The sequence below is a fragment of the Acomys minous genome, assembly GCF_964271855.1.
Source record: "Acomys minous genome assembly, chromosome: 14".
Taxonomy (NCBI): domain Eukaryota; kingdom Metazoa; phylum Chordata; class Mammalia; order Rodentia; family Muridae; genus Acomys; species Acomys minous.
Window position 1 is genome coordinate 78,955,732 of NC_140496.1, and position 23,259 is coordinate 78,978,990.

Genomic DNA, 23,259 nt, shown 5'->3' on the forward strand with positions numbered 1-23,259 from the left:
GGGCTGTGAAATTCAGTCTTCCGGACATGACAGGGCCATTTGCACCTACAAGCAAAAAGTGTGGCTAATTCACTTTACATGTTTCTCTCATCCATGCGGTTTTATTTAATGATATATTTCTGTGGTGGTCTGAAAGAGAGTGGTCCCCATAGACTCACATTTGAATGCTTGTTCCACAGTAGACGGAATAGTTTGGGAAGGAGTAGGAGGTGTGGCCTTGTTGGAGGAGGCCTGTCAATGGTGGTGGGCTTTGACCCAAAGTTCTGAGGTTCTCAGTCAGCTCTCTCATTCTCTGCCTACGCCTGTGGATGTAAGCTCTCAGCTACTGTTCCGGTGCCATGCCTGCCTGTTGCCATGTGCCCTGCCATGGTGGTGATGGACTCTATCCCTCTTGAACCGTGGGCCTCCAGATGAAATGCTTTTTTTTACAAGTTGCTTTAGCCATGATGTTTCATCATGGCCATAGAAAAGTAACCAAGACACTTTGTTATTTAAGAGAATTTGCAGCCTGACGGTGGTGGTGCACACCTTTGATCCCAGCACTTGGAAGACAGAGAGGCAGGTGGATCTCTGAATTAGAGGCCAGCCTGGTCTACAGAGTGAGTTCCAGTCCAGCTAGGGCTACACAGAGAGACCCTGTACAAAAAAAAAAAAACTAAATCCAAACAAAGTAAATAAATAGAAGAAAAGAAAAATTACAAAAGAATTTAATTTTAGAGAAAAAGGGATTCTATAAAGTACTTGGGGATTTTCCAGTGAATATAGAAATAGATAAATGTAGATAAAAATAGATAAAGGATAGGTAATTTTAGCCTATGACGACAACTTCTAAAGATAATACAATATCTACACCTTTATGGGCATGGCGGCAGGGGAGGGGAGGAAGAAGAAAACTGAAAACCTCCATAATGTGCATGCCTGAAATACTTATGCACCTATCCATTTAAAAATAGCACTGGAGAAGGAGTGGAAAAGAAGGCTTTGACAAATAATCAAAATATTCCTCTCTAATTTGGTTTTATTTGTGGCTTGGGGGTCATTTTACCTGGCTCTGGTGGCTCGCTACATTTAATCCCAGCACTCAGGAGGCTGAGACTAGAAAAGAAAGAAATCACTGTATACCTGAGAGATGGAATATTATTAGTCTGCCATACTTTATTTTCATCTATCTATGTATCTATCTATCTATCTATCTATCTCTCTATCTACCCATCCATCTATCATCTATCAGAAGAGAAAGTGGGAGTAGCTCTTACTTTATAGTCTAGGCCGGGAGTGGGGGTGAGGGTGGGGGGAAAGGAAAGAAAAAATGAAAAAAAGAAGGAAGGAGAGAAAGTACAGCTAATTAGCATTCAGAATTCTTCGATTTAGATCGATAAGAACCTTTGGTCACTGACAGGGGGTTTCGGCTAGTCATTAGTAAGAACACTTTGGATTGGAGTTAGCAGGTTTAGGTCCCCAAACCTAGGGAGTTTTCCTGGACAATCCTTTTCCAAGATATGCAAAGAGAGAGGAGAACGCTAAAGACCTCAGGACAATGATTCAGTTTCTAAAAAGATTTATGTTCATCCTTGATGAGCAGTAAAGGATCTGATAAAATCAGATCGCGAGGCTTCTCCTTTCCTTCAATAAAACAGCAGCAACAACAACAACAACAACAACAACAACAACAACAACAACAACAACAACGCTGGAAGTCAGTTGCTGAGAGCCACAAACTTCGGAATGGCGGCTTGGGAAGCTCTACGCGTGGGGAAGCGTCTGCTGCCACCTGGTGGACATTAGGCGTCACGTTTGCTTTTGCGCTTCTCCGCAGCTTTAGAGCCCTCCCGGGAGTGGTCTGGCTCGCCTCGAGGAGCTGAGGAAGTTTGACAGAAGTTAGAAATGGGTTTTATAAAATGTGGCTCACACGCAGTTAGTATGAAAATCACCCGTCGGTGCCTTAGGTGACAATGTCCCATCTCCCACCCAGATCTCGTAATTATGTACCCAAGGTGTGGCCGTGCCAGTCTTATTCCTCTGGGAGTGAAAATCGGAGAAGCCAAAAGACAGCCAGACATGGTGGCTTATCCTGTAACCTCACACCTAGATTGCAGAACCAGCAGCGTTTCTGAGAGTTCCCTGCCAGGCTGGGCCAAAGAGTGAATCCCTGTCTCCAAAACACAAAACACTTCCCATCAAAATACTCCAGAAAAGTAAAAACACCGAAAAGGTCATACTAGTTAACTCAAACACATGTGCTGTGTTCGCGCGCGCGCGTGCGCGCACACACACACACACACACACACACACACACACACACACATGAATTAACTTTGCTGAGCTGATGATGTGCCAAGTTCAAGTTAAAATCAAATGTTTGGAGTGCTATGTTAACTCTTTGCTCGACCCCGCGCTGCTTCGGCACGGAGTCCCTGGTTTGGTTTGAGATGGGCTCTCACGAAGCCCAGGCTAGTTTCCAGACTCCTCCGTAGGTGACGGTGACCCTGAACTCTTAATGTTACTGCCTCCACCTACCACAGACTGGATTATCAGTTTGCACCATAACGGTGCCTTCAGCAGGCGTTGCCTAACTCAGATTCTGTGGAGCTCATATTAGGTGACTGTGAAAAATTCCAGTTAGCCATATCTGACAACGTTACCAAGCAGGCCAGGTGGCCAGGCCACCATCCACTGGTGATTAAGAGTAAAGTAAAGAACGGAACAGAACACGTTAAACCCGAGTGTGAAGGGACAGATTCACTCCTCAAACTGCCACCTGGTCTACCTTGCCAGTCTAATTCTGTGTTGAATCTTAAGCTGGAGTGGGTGGCATTTATACATTTGAGATACACTAGAAGAAAAAAATGACTAAAGGCACACTAATTCAAGACCCAGCTGTGGCTTTTTGGGTTTTGTTGTTGCTGCTTGGGGCTCATATGTGTTCTGTTTTGTTTTGAACTATAATTAGATGTCACACAAGGGAAATGAAATTATATTTGTGTCACTTTAATTATATTTGAAACAAAAAGTAGTCTGGACCCGAATAAAAATTCCAAATCGAAGCCTCTTTTGATTGGGGATTATTTTAGAGACTAAGTCGTCTTAGCTCTGACTTCTGCTTCTGACTCCGAAACATTCTAGAAGTACCAGGAAACCCACAAAAATCCCCTGGCCTTGACAGGCAGGCAGCCTAGAAGTTAGGGCCCTCCCCGCATGTCTTCTGAGGCTTGCTTTCAAGCCTTCAGGGGAGTTGAGGTGCTGGGGGCTGGATACTTGTGCTTCGGAGACCTAAGTTTTACTGGTTTTTTTTTGGAAGGTAACCATACCTCTCAGACAAGGAGAACAAGTAGTGCAGAACGGGTTGGTCTGTTAACCCTCGTCCTCTGAGGGAGTGGCAGCAGGGCCTAGGGACAGTGAGCTGCAGAGGCTGAATGACTCAGTGGGTGCTGTGCTGTCAGGCTTGGGACAGCTTTGGGGAAGGAGCGCTGGCATGCTGGGTGCTCCACTTTCTATATGATGGGCCTATTTAAGCTTCAGTGATGCCATTGGAACCTTATTCCGCCCATTCTACTTTGAGAGTGTATCTGGCTTACAAATGTCCCTCCTCAAAGAGCACTGCCCCCGTTGTTCAATGCACCACAACTGCTCTATTTTCTCTTGAGTTGTGTCTCAAAACATTATAGCAGGTTTTGCTCATCACGGTGCCGCCTCTGTACTCACCGAGCTGTGCCGGCGCACCTGATGACCGCAAAACAGGAAAGTGAAAAACAGGCTGAGCGAAGAGAAGAGGAAACACGCCGCCTGGAAGTGGGAGTTGGAGAGGGCGTGGCAAACACCCGTAGGCGAAGCACCGGGTGAAGTCAGAGCGCTGTGAGTTCCAGGATATCCTGGGCTACATCACAGGAACATACCTAAAACTTAGAACTCTTCCTCTTCCAGCCTCACCCTCTCGAGTGCAGGCATCGCAAGCATGCGCGACCACACCCAGTTTTATACAGTGCTGGGGACTGACTCCCGGGGGCCTGTGCATGTGGGCGAGCATTCAAGTAACTGAGCTACGTACATCCCACTCTGTTTCTGCCTTTTCTCATTTAGTTGCAGCCGCTCCCCTAAAACTGGGATCCCTACTCACAAAGACACACAAATCTTATCTGGGACACACAAATCTTATCTGGTGACTTTTCCCAGTGACGTTCTTGAAACAGCAGCTCTTGTTTATGGTGAGCGTGTAATTAACAGAAATAATGCTAGCATTCTCTAAGCGCTTTCTGTATGCCGGGGGTAGCTCTGTACATATACGGCACACTCACTTGTGTTGTCTTCATTTTACAGCTGAGATACGGAGGCATGGACAGGCAGAATCAATTGCTTAAAGCCTGGAAACATATAAGGCACAGGGCTAGATTCAGATGAAGGCAGTTTGGCTTGAAGGCCACACTCTTTGCCCCCTCCACTTTAAAATTACTTATTTTTATGTATATGTATATGTATATGTATATGTATATGTATCTCTCTCTCTCTCTCTCTCTCTCTCTCTCTCTCTCTCTCTCTCTCTCTCTCTCTCTGTGTGTGTGTGTGTGTGTACTACATGTGTGCAGAAGCATCAGAGACCAGAGTAGTCCCCTGGAACTGGAGTTACAATGAGCCGTACCACATGGGTGTGGGGATTCAAACCCTGGTTTCCTGGAAAAGCAATCTGTGCTCTTAATCTCTAAGCCATCTCTCAAGCCCTGAAGGACACACTCTGAGCCACTATAAAATGGGCCTCTGATCTGATCTGGGAACGGCGGTGGCCTACACTTACCAGCTTAGCACTCAGGAGGCTGAAGCTAAAGCAGGGGGCAGGGGAAGTTAACTGCAAGTTTTCAGGGTTGCCTGGACTTTGAAGTGAACCCGAGTCAGTCAAGAATACCATGAGACTTTCTCAAAAAAAAAAAAAAAAGTGGGGGGTGGGTCTGTGTGGTCATTGTGTATATGCAATATCTCGTGTGATCTCACACGGAATTTACTTAAGAAGTGATCGCCGTTTGATCATCTCAAATCAAATCATGTCCCTGTCCCTTCCCCAACAAAGGGGAGGGAACCCAGAACCTCATACTTGTTAGGCAAGCACTGTATTAATGAGTTATTCCCCACCCCAAATCACAGCTTCTTTTCAATTCACAAGTTGGAGGAATTTTTGTTACTTAGTGTTATTGTCACCAAGACTTGAGTTTGTTTTTGTTTGTTTGTTTGTTTAATCACTGCTTTCTCTTGGGCCTTGATTGTCCTGCTACCAATATGCTAGACCACAACCCTGGTAACATGTGAAGGGGGGGGGGGGTGGGAGTTTTGAAGGATTCCTTCTGGCTCATTTCCCTGAGACGTAAGGCATAGACGATGGTTGCTGCAAGTATTTGACGGGGACTGTGCTGGCTAATTTTATGTGAACTTGACACAGTCATTTGAGACAAGGGAGCCTCAGTAGGAAACAAGTGAACAAACAAAAAAACCTAAATTGCCTCCATAAGACCGAGCTGTTGGCAAGGCTGTAGAGCATTTTCTTAATTAGCGATTGAAGTGAGAGGGCCCCGCCCCCTGTGGGTGGCACCATCCTTGGGCTGGTGCTCCTGGATTTGATAGGAAAGGAGGCTGAACAAGCCATGGGGAGCAAGCCAGTAAGCAGCACCCCTCCATGGCCTCTGCATCAGCTCCTGCCTCCAGGTTCCTGGCCTGCTTGAGTTCCTGTCCTGCCTTCCTTCAGTGATGAACTGCAATGAGTTAAGTGTGAGCCAAATAAACCCTTTCCTCCCCGACTTGCTTTTGATCACGGTGTTTCATTACAGCAATAGTGACCCTAACTAGGACAGGGATAGTTGTGTGTAGTGAGGGATCTTCCAAGAGGCCTTCGTAGCAGGAAGGGATTAATCTCCCCATATATGGTCAAGGTGGTTGTGGCTCAACCGGAAGTGTCATTCTCACTATCCTAGTAACAATTATTGGTATTCTTTGAAACACTGAAAACTGGTGATTCCCTCTTTTTTATTCTGCTTAGAGTTACTGTTGAAATGCCCAAAGCTACGGGCTTCAAAGGAACCCAAGTTTGGTGACTACTTAATAGGAAAAATTTTTTGAATTACCTATGGTCAGAGTGGCATAAAACTGAGGGATGTTTTCTTTTGTGTAGTCTGCATTTCCACTTGTGCTCTCCTTTCCCCACACCACCATGCCCCTTTCTAAGGTTTTGTTGTGCTTTTATTTTAGTTTCCTTTTTCATTGAACCTAGGGCCCTCACACATGCTTGGCAGGGGGTTGACTGCTGAGCTACACCTCCAACCCTGACTCTATTTTCTAAATCTCATCCCTTGCCTAGTGAGTGAATGCAACCTAGTCACACAAACTCACTGTCAGGGCAATTTTTTTTTCAACCTATAAAATAGATAACGTCTTTCTCAGAGACTTACTTTCATACACTGTCATAGGATATAAATTTGCGTGCTGTCTTATGATGAAAGTAGGGTCCTGTGTAAGGTCGCTCATTGTATCCAAAGCCACTTATGCAGCATGGGGGAACTGTATGGTGAATTCGCTTGCCCAAAAGACAACTAGGAAGTCTTATGGAGTGAGAGCCCAGGGTGGAAGCCATATGGTCTTGTGTGGAGAGCACAGGCTTGGCTGGCGGGCGTGTATCTAAGCCTCATCCAGCAGCCAAAGCTCAGACCTTGCACAAGAGCTGCATGAACTCCCCTGAAGCCAAAAAAGAACTGAAATGTCTTAGTTCGGTTGGTAGCTCTAAATGCTAGACACTGGTGAACTGAGTAAGCAAAGAGGGGGAAAGATTTTCAATTTTATTTCCCTTGTTTAACTTTCTATTCGACTGTTAGCCATGTTGTTAACTATGAGTTTTAGGTACTTCAGAAAGCAGAAGAATCACCTTCCTTCTCAGGGTAACTCCAACGAGTAAATGCAGTGTGGCTGGTTAAGGAGGCAGAGTGCTCAGTCAAAGAGGAGGCACTTAGTCTTGATGTGACTTGATGTGCCAGGGTGGGTTGGTATGGGGTGGAGGCGTATGGGGGAAGTGGGTGGGAGGGAAAGACTCGGGGGAGAGGAGGGAGTGGGGTTGCAATTAGGATGTAAAGTGAACACATAAATAAATGAATAATTTTTTTTAAAAGGCAGGCTGCACACTGAGTTATCTAGGGTGTGCTAGCTCAGTGTATGACCTAGGGCGTGGTTACCCTTTGTGCCTTAGAATCCCATCTACAGTGCATAAAACAGGCATCAAAGGTGATACCTCCCTATCTGGACCACTGGTCAAAAGGCTGTTGTATGAAAGATGCTTGGATGACTCAGGGATGAAGGTTTTGAAAAGTCAGTATTATCATTACAGTTTGTATAAAATATTTCCCGGACTGCCTGCCATATATAGCAGGTGATTACTGTTAAGGGCCTCTCCTGCCTTCTGCCTTCACTCCAGTCCCCAGAAGCTGTGAAACCAGGTGAATGGCTGCCCCAGCTTCCATCCCTAACCATTGTCCTGACACAGACTGCAAGTCCTCATTCAGGATTGCCAGCATGTGAAACACACTCCCCCATAAAGTGTAACAAAGCACAACACTACACTCTTTGATGTCAACTTCCAAGAAGAACAGTTTTCTGTTTATTCCTACAAGGCACATTTCTGTTTCATGCAGGGCCAACTATAGTCCTTTGGAATTAAACTGTTTCTCATGAACACGGAGCAGAGGAGGCGGGAACTGTGGGACGGGATCTCTGCAGTGTGCTTTGAACATTTCTGAGTGTCCCCATCGGCAGATGAGGAAAGAGGGAGAATGTGCTTAGGAACTCTAAATTAACAGTTTGGCAGCGATAAAGCACACTGGATGTACATAAAAAGGTCAAGAATGAGATAAACAAAGACCACGACAAGGATCTTTGCATGTTAAAAAAATGAAAAATAAAAGCAAAAGCTAATGTGTGCCAATAATAATAATAATAATAATAATAATAATAATAATAATAATAATAATAAATCACTTGTAGGGTCCAGTGGAAGCCTAACAATTTACTCTTAAATTGTGCTCTGTTTACTGCCAAACTTCTGACAGAATCAGTAATCTGATAAATGTCTGACAGAATTTGACTTTTTTCCTCACAGTGGTCTGAGGGACTGACCCTGGGAATCTGCATCTGTGTGCACGAGAGATACCCTTGACAACAGATTTGACATTGTTAAAATTAAAATTCTCTTCATTCAGTCACCTCTGAGAGGTTGTTTGTTATCTGAATATGAACTGGTAGGTTACCATGCATGTACCATACGGATGGACACACACTAAAAATTTCGAAAACTGACTTCACATGTCAAGGGAGCATCTGCATCTCAGTGCTCCTATGGGGGATGGGCGCTCACAGGGTGATATGTAGGATCTGGTCCTTCAGGACTTCGCCTGGTGTTTGGGTCCTATGGGAACATACTGGCCTGCTCTGTGGCTGGAGGCCAACTCTGGTAGGAAGTCAAGGGAAGAATTTCAGCTTGGCATTTTCCCAGAATACTTGTTGACTCTGCCAGCAGCTTTGAAGTGTTAACAAAAATTTTTGTGTTCCCCCAGAGTCCAAAGATATGGGACATAAGACCACTGAGGGTCAGTGTTTCTGAGAATATTGCTTGTTGGAATTTGCAGGCTTTTCTCATGAATATATGTGTGTGTGTGTGTGTGTGTGTGTATGTGTGTGTGTGTGCACATACATATAAATACACATATATAAATATATAAATATAATTTAAAAAGCAAGCTCAACACTCTGGCTTCAGGCTTCAGGAGAGTTGAGCGTGTTCTCCACACTTCTCTCTGAAAACATGCCAAGGATTAAGCCTTTCAGAAAACAGTCATTTCTAAATGACTCTGATTCCAACTACCCTTCCTGCCTGCTTGGCACTGCTGACACCGAGGAACTCACCTTAAGGTGTGGGTGCTTGTGGGCTTGCCCTGAAAGACTGAAATGACCCTCGATGAGCACCGACGACCATACGTCTGGTGCTCTACGTGGACTTTATTGGCAGCGAGCTTTGTGCTTTCAGGGCTAACAAGGGATGGTTAGTGGTCCCTGCCCCAGTGACTGCAAACAGAAGCACAGCCTCGCATGTTAGCTCACCCCTTTAAAAGGGGATTGTTTTCAACGCTGTGGATGTGATGAGCGCGGGGGGTGGGGGGGGGTGGGGGGGGTGGGGAGTACAGACACACTAACTATAACAGCAGTTCTCAACCTGACGGTCAATAACCCTTTCACGGGGGTAGCATATCAGATCTCATGCATATCAGCTAGTTCCATTACAATTCCTAACAGTGGCAAATTTACAGTTATGAAGTAGTAATGGAATAATTTTATGGCCGGGGCTCACCACAACCTGAACTGTATTAAAGGGCCACAGCATGAGGAAGCCTGGGAACCGCTGATCTAGAATAGAAGACATCAGCTCATGTTAAGTAACTATTTGTAACTTAGGCATGTTTTCTGTGCTTAAAATTAGTTGCTTCTTGTGAATGTTAAATGGGATTGTTGATGACTGTTCTTGTCAAGAATCACTGTAGGAAGTACCATTTTGCATGTTCTAGAATGATCACCCAAATGCGCGTTATAAGACTCAGTTCTGAAAATGCAACAGTGGATAGTCTAAATGTGTGTCTTGTCCTCTCTCAAAACAGAACACGTTTATCATCGAAGTATTAGAGACAGGCTAGTGAGTGCTCCTAGTTTCAGGTGTCTATGCAGTTTGTCCGTAAAACAGGGTTAAATGCTGGCCTTGTATTTCCATAGTACCTGCCTTCCTCCTGGAATCTTCCGTGTTGTGTGTGCTTCCCACAGCACCGTGTTCCTGCAGGGAAGAGAGGCTTGAGGCATTGTAAAGGGGGAAACTTCCAGAAGGAGAAGAGGTTAGCATAGTCCTTCAGGCAGTCAGTGGCAGAGGCTATCTCAGTGACAAAAGCACTGTCCCTCTGTGCGCAGTTCCTCAGACACTCCATACAAAGCACACCCAGGGATTCCCTACCTCTGTTGTCAACAGCGAAAATAGATTTCATAAATTAACAAGGAAGAGGGAAGCGTCAAGGAGCAAGCAAAAGCAACCAACAGAAAACAAAAAGGAAAGAAAAAAAGAGGAACTGCCTTTCCAGATCCCCACTCAACCAACCAACGACCCCAACAATCTCCACCTAAGCAAAGCCAGAGGACTCAGGCTTGAAAAGTAGGAGGGCTCCTACCTGCCATACTGCCATCCCTGCCGTAATGCCAACCGAGGGGTGGCACATGCAGCTCCTTAGAGGAAGGGAAGAGGAGGAAAGCCCATCTTCCTCAGGGAGTTGGCTTGGTCTTTGCTTTCTCACACTTTAGTCCCTTTGGACAGTTCAATCTAGTTTGCAACCATGGACCCTGTGGTCCCGGATGAGGCCTCTGATACCTTTTGGTAAAAACTGTAGATACTGTGTCTGTATGCCTAGCATGTCTCTTAGAGATTTTCTTAGACCTACTATCAGTCCCTAGATAGTAGGACGACATAGTCACGTTAGCTGTGCCTTTAGTTATGAACTGCAAATAGTGGTGCTGTTAAGGCTGCCCGTCAGACCAAGGCACTTCCCATTACTGCGCACCACAAACCACGGCATGACTGCGAACGCTACTGGGTCACTGCTAGCGAGGGTGCTTTTGAGCCCGAGTTCAAATGAGCTACCTGTCAGCTGGAGGCAGAGCACCCATGAGTTTTGTGTCTTTTTTTTAATTAATGCCACACAATGGCGGCTTGAACCCTTAATCCCAGCACTACCCAGACAGAAATAGGCGGATCTCTGAGTCAAAGGCCAGCCTGCTCTATGGAGTGAGTTCTCGAACAGTTGAGGCTACACAGAAAAGAAAAAAAAAAGTGTCTCAAACAAAACAAAACCCAACAAACAAACAAATAAGCAAAGTTATAAAAATGACCCTTTTCCTTGTTTCATATGAAGAAAAAAATTTTGGTTGTTCTATAAGGAAAAAAGCCCCCCACATAATTTAACAGACTGCCTATGCAGGCAGTGAGTGGCACAGATATTGCTGTGTAAGAGACTGCTTTGCCCCCTGTATTCCTCAAGAATCTTCCTAATTGATTTCCATAAGAGCAAATAGAGACCAAACCACTCCCTGTAGCTGTATCATCCCCATATGCAGTGAGAGGTTTTATAGAGAGAAGAGCAGGCGTCTCAGAGCCATCGCTCTGTAGCTGGCCCGCTGCTCCTCAGGTTTGGGGAATACCTAAAACTGACAGTTTCACAATGGATGTTCTCCAAAGGGAAATCCAGATGCTATAAGAGAAATGTTAGAGGAACGATTAGAATCAGAGCAAAGTCATACACGAAGCCTCCAAACGATACAATGAGCAGATAAAGAAGGTGATGTTTTAATAGGAGAGTGGGATACAGCAGAATGGCGGTGACAGCAGAGGACAGGAACACAGAGATCTTGAGACTGAAGTGGCACTGTGTGCCCTCAGACCAGGGACGTCTTTCCATGAAGTCTCCAGACACGTCCCCTGCACAGAGCACAGGGTTTCCCCCCTGGAGCTGTCATAATTGCTTTGCACTCCTCTACATGAACTCACATCGAGTATTTTCCATGGTTGGTTACACCCAGACTTAAAATAGATACCAGAAATCAGTAACATTATTAGCCTCATGGCCAGCTGGGTGACAACATGGTGTATCACCAATCCAACTTTACAAGGTAACCTTGTTCAGACTAGGCTGGTTCATCAGATAGAAATAAGAAAACAAAGGAGCAAGAGTAGAATTGCAAGGGACAGTGGAGAAAGCAGTTGTCAAAGAGCAAATTGAGCACGGGAAGAAAAAAAAATCTGTGAGGTCACCCAGACAGGCTCTCAGCGGTTTGTCTCCACGCACCAGCTCCTGTGGCTTTGCAGAGCAAAACAAAAGCCAGGTGTGACTCGGCGTCCATTCTCCTGTTGCTGTTATTTCATTCTCCTGTGCCACCCTTTGCCTTAGCCGAGGAAAACAAACAAGTGCTTTCATGAGCAGTAGGAGTTGTTCTCGCTAGTTCCTTAAAGAAACTGGGAGGGGCCACGGGGAATCCATTTCTAAAGATAACGAGATTTCTCACCCTATCCTAATCACTTTAAACCCGTCACTTTAGGTGAGGACGGCTAGGAAAGGATCCAATACACAGTAAGCACTCTGAGTCTAGGCTCCTCCTTGCAGCCTATTGCTAAACTACAGAAATCCCAGCACTTCTCGGTGTACCTTCTCCGTGGCAGCAGACAGAGATAGATGACGCTCAGGCAGCAGTGTCTGAGGTGACTAAGCAGAGCAGAGACTTCCTGCTTCCTTAATACCAGAAACAGAGATAAAGAATGACTTGGAGGGGATCTCAGTCACTCAAGTCAGATTTTTTCGCTGCATTTGAGCCTTTTCTCTCTGGGAGCGCAGCTGTTGTGTTATGTAAAGGCTGTGCCCCCAAGCTTGGCTATACTGTTCACTGCCTTGTGGCTAACGCATAACTTCTAAGAATCCTGCTTACTTATGGTAATGTCACATGCCTATTTGGGGATATTGCTGATAGTTTTAAGTGTGCAAAGAAAATAAATATATTTTAAGCCAAACTGAGTTGGTTTTCTTTTGACCTGAAAACATATTATTATGCTTCTTGGACCCAGATCGGGAGGTAACATATCTGAAATTAAGTAAGTTGAGGATCTGCTAAGCATTCCTGGGGGACTCAACACGGCAAACAATTCATTTCAAGCAAAATGGACACCCAGCTTCAGCTACAAGATCACTCTTCCACAACAGACGGTTTCCACACCTGAACTGTGACACCACTTTTCTTGGCTGAGAACTTCGGCCTTGGAGCTATAAAATAGGACGAGGAGGCGGCCGATTCTTGCTTCGGAGAGGTGGGAGCACTCGCAGGCACTGGGGATGCGCTGACTGGCGAAGTGGCCTCGGCAAAGAAGGCAGGTTGAGAGGGGTAGGCCGGGACGGAGTACACAGATGAAGCCTGGTTGGTTGTGGGCGAGCCAACATTGACCTGCCGGGGGGGAAGGGCTTGCTTCACAGCGGCTGGGGTTGAACTGACCTTGACGGTTGACTTTTGAGGGAGGCCATCCTTTGAATCAGGGGGTTGAAAGGTAAACAAAGACGCGTTGAGCTGATATGGTTGGTGCTTCATGACATCCAAAGTGTTAAGGGGTTTCTTGCCCTTCTTCTTGCTCGTCTTGGAAGCCTGGGCAGCCTGTGGCTGGTTCTTGATAGCAGCCAGTGGGTATGAGGGGGAATGGATAGGGTTGTAGGCCACAGGAGGGGGTGCTCTGACGTTGGAGGAGTACTTCCAACTCGCTGGCAAGGATGGAGTGGGAGACTGGGCCCGAGCTGCGTGGGCCTGCACTGTGTCGGAATCCACCACGTACTTCTCCATCCTAGACTGCCTTTTAGCAAAGAGTTGGGCTCCTTTCCCACTCATTCCAGGAAGCTCACTGGGCGGTCCCCCTGTACCAGCCTGGGCAGCATTTACTAGTGGTGTGGGTGCTGATGGCTTGGGTGTGTAATTATGACTGACTACTACTGCTTGGGGTCCTTTGAAGGGACCAGCCAGGTTCATTACGCTCGCGGGTCGAGCGGGAGGGCAGGAAGGCTGAGCTATTTTGATGGAGGACACAGCAGTGACTTGTGGTGGGTTCAGTGGGTTCGGTGGGTTCAGTGGGCTCGGTGGGTTCGGTGGATTCGGTGGATTTGATGTGGAGAAGGCAGGACGCTGGGCTGGAGCCACTCCAGGAGACCAGACTGGAGAAACTGCGGTGACTGGTTGGGAGGAGGAGGACTTGACTGCAGGCTTTGGAGCAACAGGAGGTGGGGTCTTTTGTTTGGCAGAATTTTGCATGAAGTTACAAGCCTCTGCACCCAAACTGAGGTAGTCTTCTTCCGGTCCAGAATCCCCTCCAGCACCAGTACCTCTCTTGCCTTCTGCATTTTGAAGAAGTGACAGAAGTTCCGGGTTGGGGTTCACTTTGGTTTCTTTGAAAGTAAACATAGGTTTTGATGTGCCTCGTCTTTTGGCTTCCTGCAGTATTCCGGTTCTTTTCGCCGGCACAGAGATCCTCTCATCGCGGGAAGCTATTTGCTCAGATGAATCGTAGAAGGCTGGTTGTGACCACGGAGCTGGCTGAGGCCATGGAGGGGGCTGTGCTGGGCCGGTGACTGGGCTTGATACTCCCCTAGAGAAGGCTTCCGGTGGTGGAGGCGAGACGGCAGAGTAAGGTGGAGGAGCAGGGAAGTCAGAGGTGGTGGGACTTGTCACGCTCCGCGTTGGGGAGAAGGGGGCTGCTGGCTGATTCATAGTTCCCAGGAAGGGCTTGGCGGTTCTGTTCATAGGGATCATCCTCTGGGCGCCGGCTGTCTCAGACATTGCGCTAAAGCCATTCTGTTGTGGCATGCTGCCAAGACTGCGGCTCATCTGGAAGGAGCTTTCGCTCACAGAGCTCTGCATTCTCACAGCTTCTTCTTTTCTTTGATAGGAAGTTATGGTTCTCAGACCGTCCGTCTGCAGCGCATCTGGTCCTCTGCCTGCTATGGAACCCGTCTTCTCCTCTTCATTTTGGGCTGCGAACTGTTCCATCCTCTCTCTCCTCTTAGCAAACATGAGCGCTCCCTTTCCGGTGGTGTCTGGCAACATCTCCATCTTGTCCCCTCGGTTTAGTTTCTTTTCAATGTCCACCAGTCCAGAATCCCAATCAAAGTTCACAACTTGAGTGTTGTCGTCAATGTCAGACAGTAACTCTTCATCCACTTCAGACTCGCTCGTTCCGAGAAATGCAACTTCACTTATCTCGTCCTTGTCACCTTCTTCCTGGTCTTCCTCCTCACGTTCAAGCTCACCAGTACCGTAGCTGACTAGGGTATACTTCCGGGCCCTTCGCCTCCGCTTCTTAAACATCAACACTCCCTTGGAGTTTGGGTTGGGAGCATCCGTTAGAAGGAGAGCAATGCTTTTGCATTTAGACTTTGCTTCTTTCACTTGCTTTTCAGACAGACTTTCACTCCTCCTGAGCCCTAGGGAAAGTATACACATTGTGTTGAATTGATGAATGAAAAGAATAGTGCACAAAAATTAACTCCCAATGGGTGAAATGAATATATAAAGAAATTTTATAATTGGGTACAGAAAGTTGAGGAGCTCTAACTTACTTATTTTTTTTTTTCATTCATTCTCTGCCCCCCCCCCCCCGTGTGTTCTGGGAATGCACATGATCTAGCACTGACCTATACCCCTTTTCTTATTTTCAAATTTGCACCAACATAATAGTAATGTATGGCACAGTGGAGCATCTTGTTCCATTTACTCACATAAACACAGCTTTGTATGTGATGCTGACTTAGAACATGAATCACACCTCAGCTGTGCCCTCCCCCTCCCCCGGGATTATTAAGCTTTAATAAAAAATAGGCTTCGAAGTGCCAGTTAATAGGATATGATTGTATTAAAAAGAATATACTTTAGGAACGTTATATGCTTTGAAAACAAGGTGTATTTTGTACTGCCATATTTAAAATTAAAATGTTAAAACTGAATGTTTTGGTGTGATATATTTAAATATTTAAGTTTCTTCTTTTCTGCTTGGACAACCACTGCAGATGTTTCCATTGAGCTCCTGAATTAAAATAGACTCACAACACTGAATTAATAATTGACAGTACTGAATTAATAATTAGTTGTATTTCATAGTACTAGAGTATTATGAAGGTCTACTAAACTCTAGGTTCAATACTATCTATACAATCTGTAAATGTAACACAGTGCTGCTTAAGTTGCAGAGAGAGAATATATGTAGACCCTGAGGAAGTTTAAAGATTATATTACTTGAGATCCTTTAAATTAACATTGAAACTGATGTAGCAATTATGCCATTAAAAATAATATCCTGGCAGTTTATAAGTGGCAAAAGTTTTCATTTTCATTTTATTATAAAAACCAATTAATGGCAGTTAACTTTTAGCATCAATTAATTATAATCACTTGTAATGAGTATGATCCACAAGTAAATATTTACAATATGTTGAGTTAAAGGAAGATATCAGAAAAAATTAGATATTTCATAATTGAAATATCTTTTTTGTTAAAAGCCAGACTCGGTTAGTTAAACAACAACAACAACAAAATAAAATAAAATGAGAGAAAATAATTTTAGAGTAACTATACAGATATTTTTTTCTGGCGATCAAATTTTGTACAGACAAAATAGTCCAAAATCTGGCCACTGTTAAACGTGATTCTTTTTTGACTGGTGACATTACAGCTTGTTGTTAAACTGACAGTACCAACTGCACATTTGTCTGCTCACTGCCAACATGTGAAATATGCACATGCTGTCATAACACTCAGGTTTAATATGCTACATATGTGAGGGTGCCTACAGTATAAGGAGTGGCTACCGGCACTTGCTACAAATGGCCGTGCTAAAAATATGCACCCAAAGGAACAACAAGAGCTAGGAGGCTGGTGTGCAGCTTTGAGTACCTGAGTTCACTGCTGTTGTGTACCAGCCAGCCTTTGTATCCTCAGCGCCAACGCTGAAGTTTGTGAACCCGAAGGAAAAGAACTGGGCCCACGAGAGATAAATAGTAATGACACTTCTCTGCACTTCTTGACCTCATTCTGTTTGTGACCTTAGTACTCCAGATAAAACAGAATGCCAGCACAGGCCTTGCACCGAGCACCTTTCCTAAGGGAGGGCACAAAGATGTCTGCACAGGGGCCCGGAGACTTGAGTCTGGAAGGTGGTGGAGTGCGCTGCCACCTAGTGAGGCTTACACAACAGCGAGGGTCATGTAACTGCCTGGGCATCACACATGCCGTTGTCCGTCAAACTCTTCTGCAAGCGTCATCAAGGCACAGAGTGCTCTCTCTCTCTCTCTCTCTCTCTCTCTCTCTCTCTCTCTCTCCTTTCCAAAATGAAGCTCTGCTTTTAACGTCAGTGTGGAGCCTGTGTTAAAGGCATCTCAGAAGGCTGAACTGTTTTTTGTCACTTAAACTGAGCCCACATCACTTCCGATACTTTTCAGAGTGTTTTAACTCAAAATGTCATAACATTCTTCAACAAATAAAAGAGGCATGTTTCATATTTCGTTAACTGTCCCTGCGTCTTTGGGAATAAAATGAAGTTTGTGAAAACATTTAGGCATTCCATAACATTTCATAAAGTTTATGAAAAACATTTAATATGAAGTTCAGATGTACTGCTTCCAATTCAGAAACTGGGTATCCTCCACACTATTTATATTTGCTATTCTGTGCATTAATTAAAACATTAAAGATAGTAAAAGGCATAAGAAAAAAAATTTTAATTCAAGCAGCTTATCCAACAAAATGCACTAAAGTCCCAGCTCCACCGACACCCGCCCCAAGCCATGGCAGGACTTACGAGCGTGACGTGCTCTGTGCTTGTGTGGTCTGCTGTGATCCCTTCCCGAGCGTTGATCTTCTCCCTGCTCGGTGCCTTCTGATGAGAAGGCAAAGGAGACCAGAGAAGGAGGCGCTTCTGACCGCCCCCCTTCCACCGGAGAAGCCACACACCCCCTTCCTGCCTGCAGTCTGCACTCTTCCGCCTTCTGCCTGTCAGAGCAATCTAGAATCACTTCCACCTGGGGCAGCCCTGCGCCTCCAGTGTCTCTTCTCTGGCTCGCTCTCAACTCTCCGCCACTGGAGGTCTGGCCGGTTGTGCTGGACGTCAGCGAAGTGTCTGCTTTCTCAGGAGCAGGGATCGAATTTATGTGGACAATCCTCTCATGTTGTGAGCTCCAGTCTGGGTCAGGGGACTTGAAGTTTTCGTTTCCCTGGAGAGCCACTATAGGGCCACTGGTGGGTTGGTGTCTTTCCTTTGAGAGGGACAGTTGTAGCTCAACCACACAGCCTGGCTGGCCTGCTTCTGTCTTTTCCCTTAAGATGACCTCTTCTACTAAGTGTCCTTCTTGGGAGCCAAGCATCTGGGGAACTTTTTCTCCTGTCGAGCACTCTGCATAACCCCAGTCATTTCCTTGGTTCTCAGTTAGGGGAACTCTAGTTCGGACGGGATCAAGGGAGAAGGCTTTGGGCTGGGTCGCTGTGGCTGGAAGAATCTGCAGGGTGGTACTTTCCACGGGCCCCTCATGGGTAGGATGCTGCTGGCCTGTGCTTTCTGTTTCAGACTCCAAAGTCTCACTTGCTTCACTAGACGGTCTGCGTACAAAAAATAATTCCAAACAGTTAAGGCGCTGTGTGTCCCACCAGCCAAAGAACTTTCCAGCATTGATGACGTCTCATGCAAGATGCAATAAAGACAGAATCTGACAGAACATCCGCAGGGCTGCTAAAGAGCTTCTAGATAAGATTGTCCTTCAAGGACAAGAGAAATGCTTCCAAAAAGCTTGGGCATCTAAACCCATCTTCAATCCAGCCTTTTGTAGTTAAAAAAAAAAACAAAAAAAAAACAAAAAAAAAAAAACAAAAAAAAAAAACAAAAAACAAAAAAACCACAGGGTGTAGCTAAGTGTGACCCTTATTTGAAACCAGCTTTCCCCAGCAGTCCGTGTTTGCTGGTGAGTGGGAACTTGAGAGTCCTGTGTAGTAAGTTTGGGTCTAGACATTATCTGATCTCATAGACACACTCAGAGTTTCAGATTGGCCTTAAACCGCAAAATACTTTTTTAGACATGAAATATTCTTGAAAGGATGCAAAGGATGCCTGTTTCTAAGCTCTAGTGAGCACAGTGAACCCCAGCCCTGATCTCCTGTGCTAAGAGCATGCCTCCCTGTGCTCAAAGAACTGCTAAGTCATGGGGGAAACGGATAATATGAGATGACTTCCCTTCTACTTGCACTTGTCACCAGCAGCATGTTCCCTGCACAATCTGCACATTCTCTCTTGCTAAGGAGGCCAGAGCTGTTCCACAGTCTCCTCTGATGGAAACCTATCCATTCACTGTCGGGTGTGCATCTTTCAGTTTGTGAGACTCAATGACAGTTCAGAAGTCACACAACTTCTTTCTAGGCCTCCGAGCTCTAAGCCCATCTATAAGAGAAGTGTCCTTCACAGAACAGCTGCGGGATGTGCCCTCATCTCTCATACTTGTAAGGTTTTTAAAGCAGCTGTAGCTCTTTCTCCCCTTCTCGCTTCCTTGGGATGGATCTTAACTAGCGCAGGGGGCATCCACACAAGGGGGAGCTCCTACTCTTCTATGCAGAGAAATTTACCCTAGAATTAGGTGGAAGAGGAATTTCAGGCTAATGTGCAAAATGTGTGTACTTCTAACTGTGATTTTGACTGCATTTGGGGAAAACCCGACAAAAGTCAAACCAATTGCTGGGGTTTTTTTCCTATGCAAATGACCTCAAAAGCTTCATAATCACATGCTGTTTAAAAATGATACTTTTTGAAACATGATATTAGCAGATTAGGCTGTTCTTCCTTTCCTTTTTTTGAGAGAGGCTTCAAATCATGAGGCTCTTCCTGTCTCAGCTTCTCCAGTTTTGGATTTATATGCACCGGGTAGCAGATCTGGCTAGTTCATTCTTACCTAGGAATCGAGGAATACCTCTATTTAACCAAACCTGAGTGGGCCAAAAGCCACAGATGTTTAATCTAGCAGGCATGGGGGCAGAGGTGGCTGAAGTAACTTTGAATTATTTTATTCCCCAATTATGCTTCTGAGAAGAGAGGGATTTCAAGTCACTCTAGCCTTATGGACTGGGGTACAGGCAAACAGGCCAGTGCTAATATTTCTTGGTAGCTGAGATGAAATATAAGCACATAGGTAAAAGTCCTAAAGACATGAGAGGGGTTTACATACACAGTCACCCAGCCTATGTATGTTTATACAGTTAGAAATTCATTTGCTTATGGCGTCTTGTGACTTTAATAAAATCTAAGGTGACGGAGGTTTTGTTTTGTTTTTAAATGGTGTTACTCAGACTCTGGTCCTCTGAAGATAGACAGCAATGATATGACTGGGGACTGTTCAGTTTCACAGACATGTTCAGATGTCCATATTGCTGTTGTTCGGGGGCTCGTAGACGTGATATTTCATTTGAATCCCATCAACTATTTCTTATATAAAATGTTGATTGATTTATTTTTACTACTTTATGTGTGTGAGTGTTTTGCTTCCCCCCCCTCTCTATTTGTGTGTGTGTGTGTGTGTGTGTGTGTGTGTGTGTGTGTGTGTGTGTGTGTGTGTGTACACCAGATTTATTCCTGGCGACCTTGACAGTCAGAAGAGGGCATCAGACCCCCTAGGACAGTCCTGAGGCTTGAATTGATGTCTATGCCAGAGCAGCATGTGCTCTTAACCACTGCTCCAACTCTCTAGCCCAAGTCACTATGTCTTAGAAACTCACAACACTTAAAAGAAAAACAAAACAAAACAGAAGAGTCTAGATGTTCAGAACAGTAGAGAACGGGTGCATGTATTTCTAAAAGGAGATTGGTTCCTACGCTTGAGCTCGGAACCAAACGTTTTCTCCGATGATAACATCAGAGTGGAATCAGGAATCAGGAGAACATGTCCCAGACAAGTGTGTTCCAGAGAGTCTGGTCTCCTTAAGTCAGTAAAGACATGAACAGGGAATAAGGTAGAAAAGATTGATTCCCTATGTCTATGTAGATTTCACGGTGGGAAGCGGGAACTCTTCAGATGTTTAATAGACTTACACAGAATAGGGGCAAATGCTGGAACCGTGCCCTTCTGTTTTGTTTGTTTGTTTTGTTGAAACAGGGTTTCTTTGCGTAGCCTTGGCTGTCCTGCACTGGCTTTGTACACTAGGCTGGCCTCAAACTTACAAAGGTCTGCCTGATTCTGCTTCCCTGAGTGCTGGGATTAGAGGTGTACACCACCATATCCAGCTGGAACCATGCTCTCTTGGCAACATCCCTGAAACTTTTTTGGAGGGGAGGGGTTTGTTTGTTTGTTTCTTTTGTGTGTGTGTGTGTGTGTGTGTGTGTGTGTGTGTGTGTGTGTGTGTTTTAAATAGTTACTTTTTTACTGGTTAAAAGCAAATAATGACATTATAAGTAAGTGGGATCCTAGGAGCCTGATGAAAGGATATTTATATTCAATGTGCATGCACTCACACATACACTGCACACATGTGTCCTCACATACCACAGCCTGGTTTCTTCCATTCTGTAAACAATACTTTCATAGCACCAAATCTCTATCTAGCCTGCCTCTCCGTACTCAAATGTAGTTTTATTGGACGTCCTGGCAAGTAAAAAATCTACTTTTAAGCTTTCTGTCTCCCATCCCTGAGGCATCATCTTTGTATGAAAATTTACTGTGTCAGTCAATGGCCTAATATTAAATTATTCTCAATTCTCCTTTGAATCTAAGAATTAGAATCCTAAACTTAGAGACACTTCTCACCTTGGAAAAGGTATTGTTATGGTTAATACACTGATCTTCCTGAAAATGTGGTCTAAAATACTTAAGTTTTTCATCAAAGATTTTGAAATTGATTCTCAAGCAGCCAGAAGGTCCCACTGCATGGAATCACTTGCTTTCACACACTGTGCTGATCTGGTGAAGTGTCCTGACTGTCTATGCAGCACCAGCAGTTCCCTCATAAAAACCTATCTATAGACCCTACAGTCATCCCCACTTTGCATCAAGAAAACAGCAACTCTTCCAGCCGATTTGCTTTACCTTTTAATAAGCAAGTGAAGAGAGTCTGTTATGCTTTCCATGAGCTTGATGACTTCAGCATAAGTAAGGTCCGCACAAGGGTTGCCGTTGATGGACACCACTTCATCCCCCTCACACAGCCCAGAGCCTGATGCCTTGCTCTGGCTTCGAATCTGAGAGGAGTTAAAAAAGGAAAAAGAAAAAAAAAAGGCAATAGTTAGAATCACGTAATTGGTGGACGCTAGCTATGCCACCTTCTCTAAGAGAGAAGTAAACAGGCAAGCCTGGGGGTCTGGAAGTTACAAATCCAGCCGTGATTTTCACTTCATCTGCTAACCTGTAAGTCTATCTTAAACAGTTCTTGCCTCCTCCCAAACACACACACACACACACACACACACACACACACACACACACACACACACACCTTATGATTTACCATAACAACAGCATTTTTAAAATATGTATTTTATTAATTTATTCATATTACATCTCAATTGTTATCCCATCCCTTGTATCCTCTCATTCCTCCCTCCCTCCCGCTTTCACCCTATTCCTCTCCCCTATGACTGTGACTGCTGGGGACTTCCTCCCCCTGTATATGCTCATTAATCTGAAGTCCAGGTGCTTGTGAGCTGCCAAGCATGGGTACTGGGAACTGGAATGTGCTTCTCTGCAAGAGCATCAGTCTGCTTAGCCGCTGACCCAAAACTCCAGCCCTGAAGCTGTCATTTTTAAGACAAAAAAATCATAATATTGTAAGGAAATAGAAAACAGGCAAGCCAAACCAACCTGAAGGAACCAGAATAAAAAAAAAAAAACAAAAGAGAGAGAGAGAGAATAAGGAAGAATGGGGAAAGAAACTGGATGTCTCTATAGATACAGAAAGTGACCACAGAAGCTTGGAGCACATCTACAAGAAGTGGATGTTGGTGATGGCAACACAGGCAGATGGAATGCTGAAAACTACCTCAGTACCTGAGGAAAACATGTGACCAGGATATTAAAGAGTAAGTCCAAGGAAGAAGTCTTTGATTAAAAAGATATATTCAGCCAAGCACGGTGGCAAATGTGCTTCAACCAGTTTGGTTCTATACAGATTGTTCCAGGCCAGCTAGGGCTACCTAGACAGATCCTGTTTCAAAACAAAAACCAACCAAATGAACAGACAAACAAGCAAACAAACAAACAACTAGTCAGGATGTGGAATTAAGGACAAATTTTATCTGAAAGACACAATGATGATAATTAAAGATAATAAAAAGTAGAAAACAACAGCCCTGTATATAAATAAGGCCTGCACCAAATTGTACCACCAAACATGATAGAAAAACAACCGGCTACAAACGTAGACGGGACTCTGGAACACTAGGACGATGGTAGAGGAAGTCGCATTAGCTCCACAGTGAGCCGAGGCTGGGGCTAGTATCCCACGAAACCTACTGAAAGGCTGTCTTGCTAACCTCAGCCTCCCCTTCCAGGCCCATTTTCTACTCCCTTGTGCAGTGGCCTCTGGAGACCCATAGGCTGGACTCCCTTGCATTCTGGTTCTTGGTGGTTGGACTTGGTCAACTTCAGAAAGCACTAGAAAGAGTTCAAAGAG

At 45.0% G+C, this 23,259-nt stretch overlaps 1 protein-coding gene across 2 annotated transcripts in view; it reads right to left on the reverse strand.

Moving 5' to 3' along the window:
* Nucleotides 1-23,259, reverse strand: part of SYNPO2 (synaptopodin 2) — a 148,813-nt gene that overhangs the window by 19,804 nt on the left and 105,750 nt on the right. Inside the window, exons 2-4 of one of the 2 annotated variants that reach the window (XM_084757808.1) lie at nucleotides 21,678-21,829; nucleotides 17,423-18,216; nucleotides 12,811-15,053 (exon numbers count right to left, since the gene is read on the reverse strand). In XM_084757808.1, the coding sequence (XP_084613934.1) occupies nucleotides 12,811-15,053; nucleotides 17,423-18,216; nucleotides 21,678-21,829 (3,189 nt within the window). The remainder of the gene's footprint in view (nucleotides 1-12,810; nucleotides 15,054-17,422; nucleotides 18,217-21,677; nucleotides 21,830-23,259) is intronic. The other variant, XM_084757809.1, reaches the window with a different exon arrangement.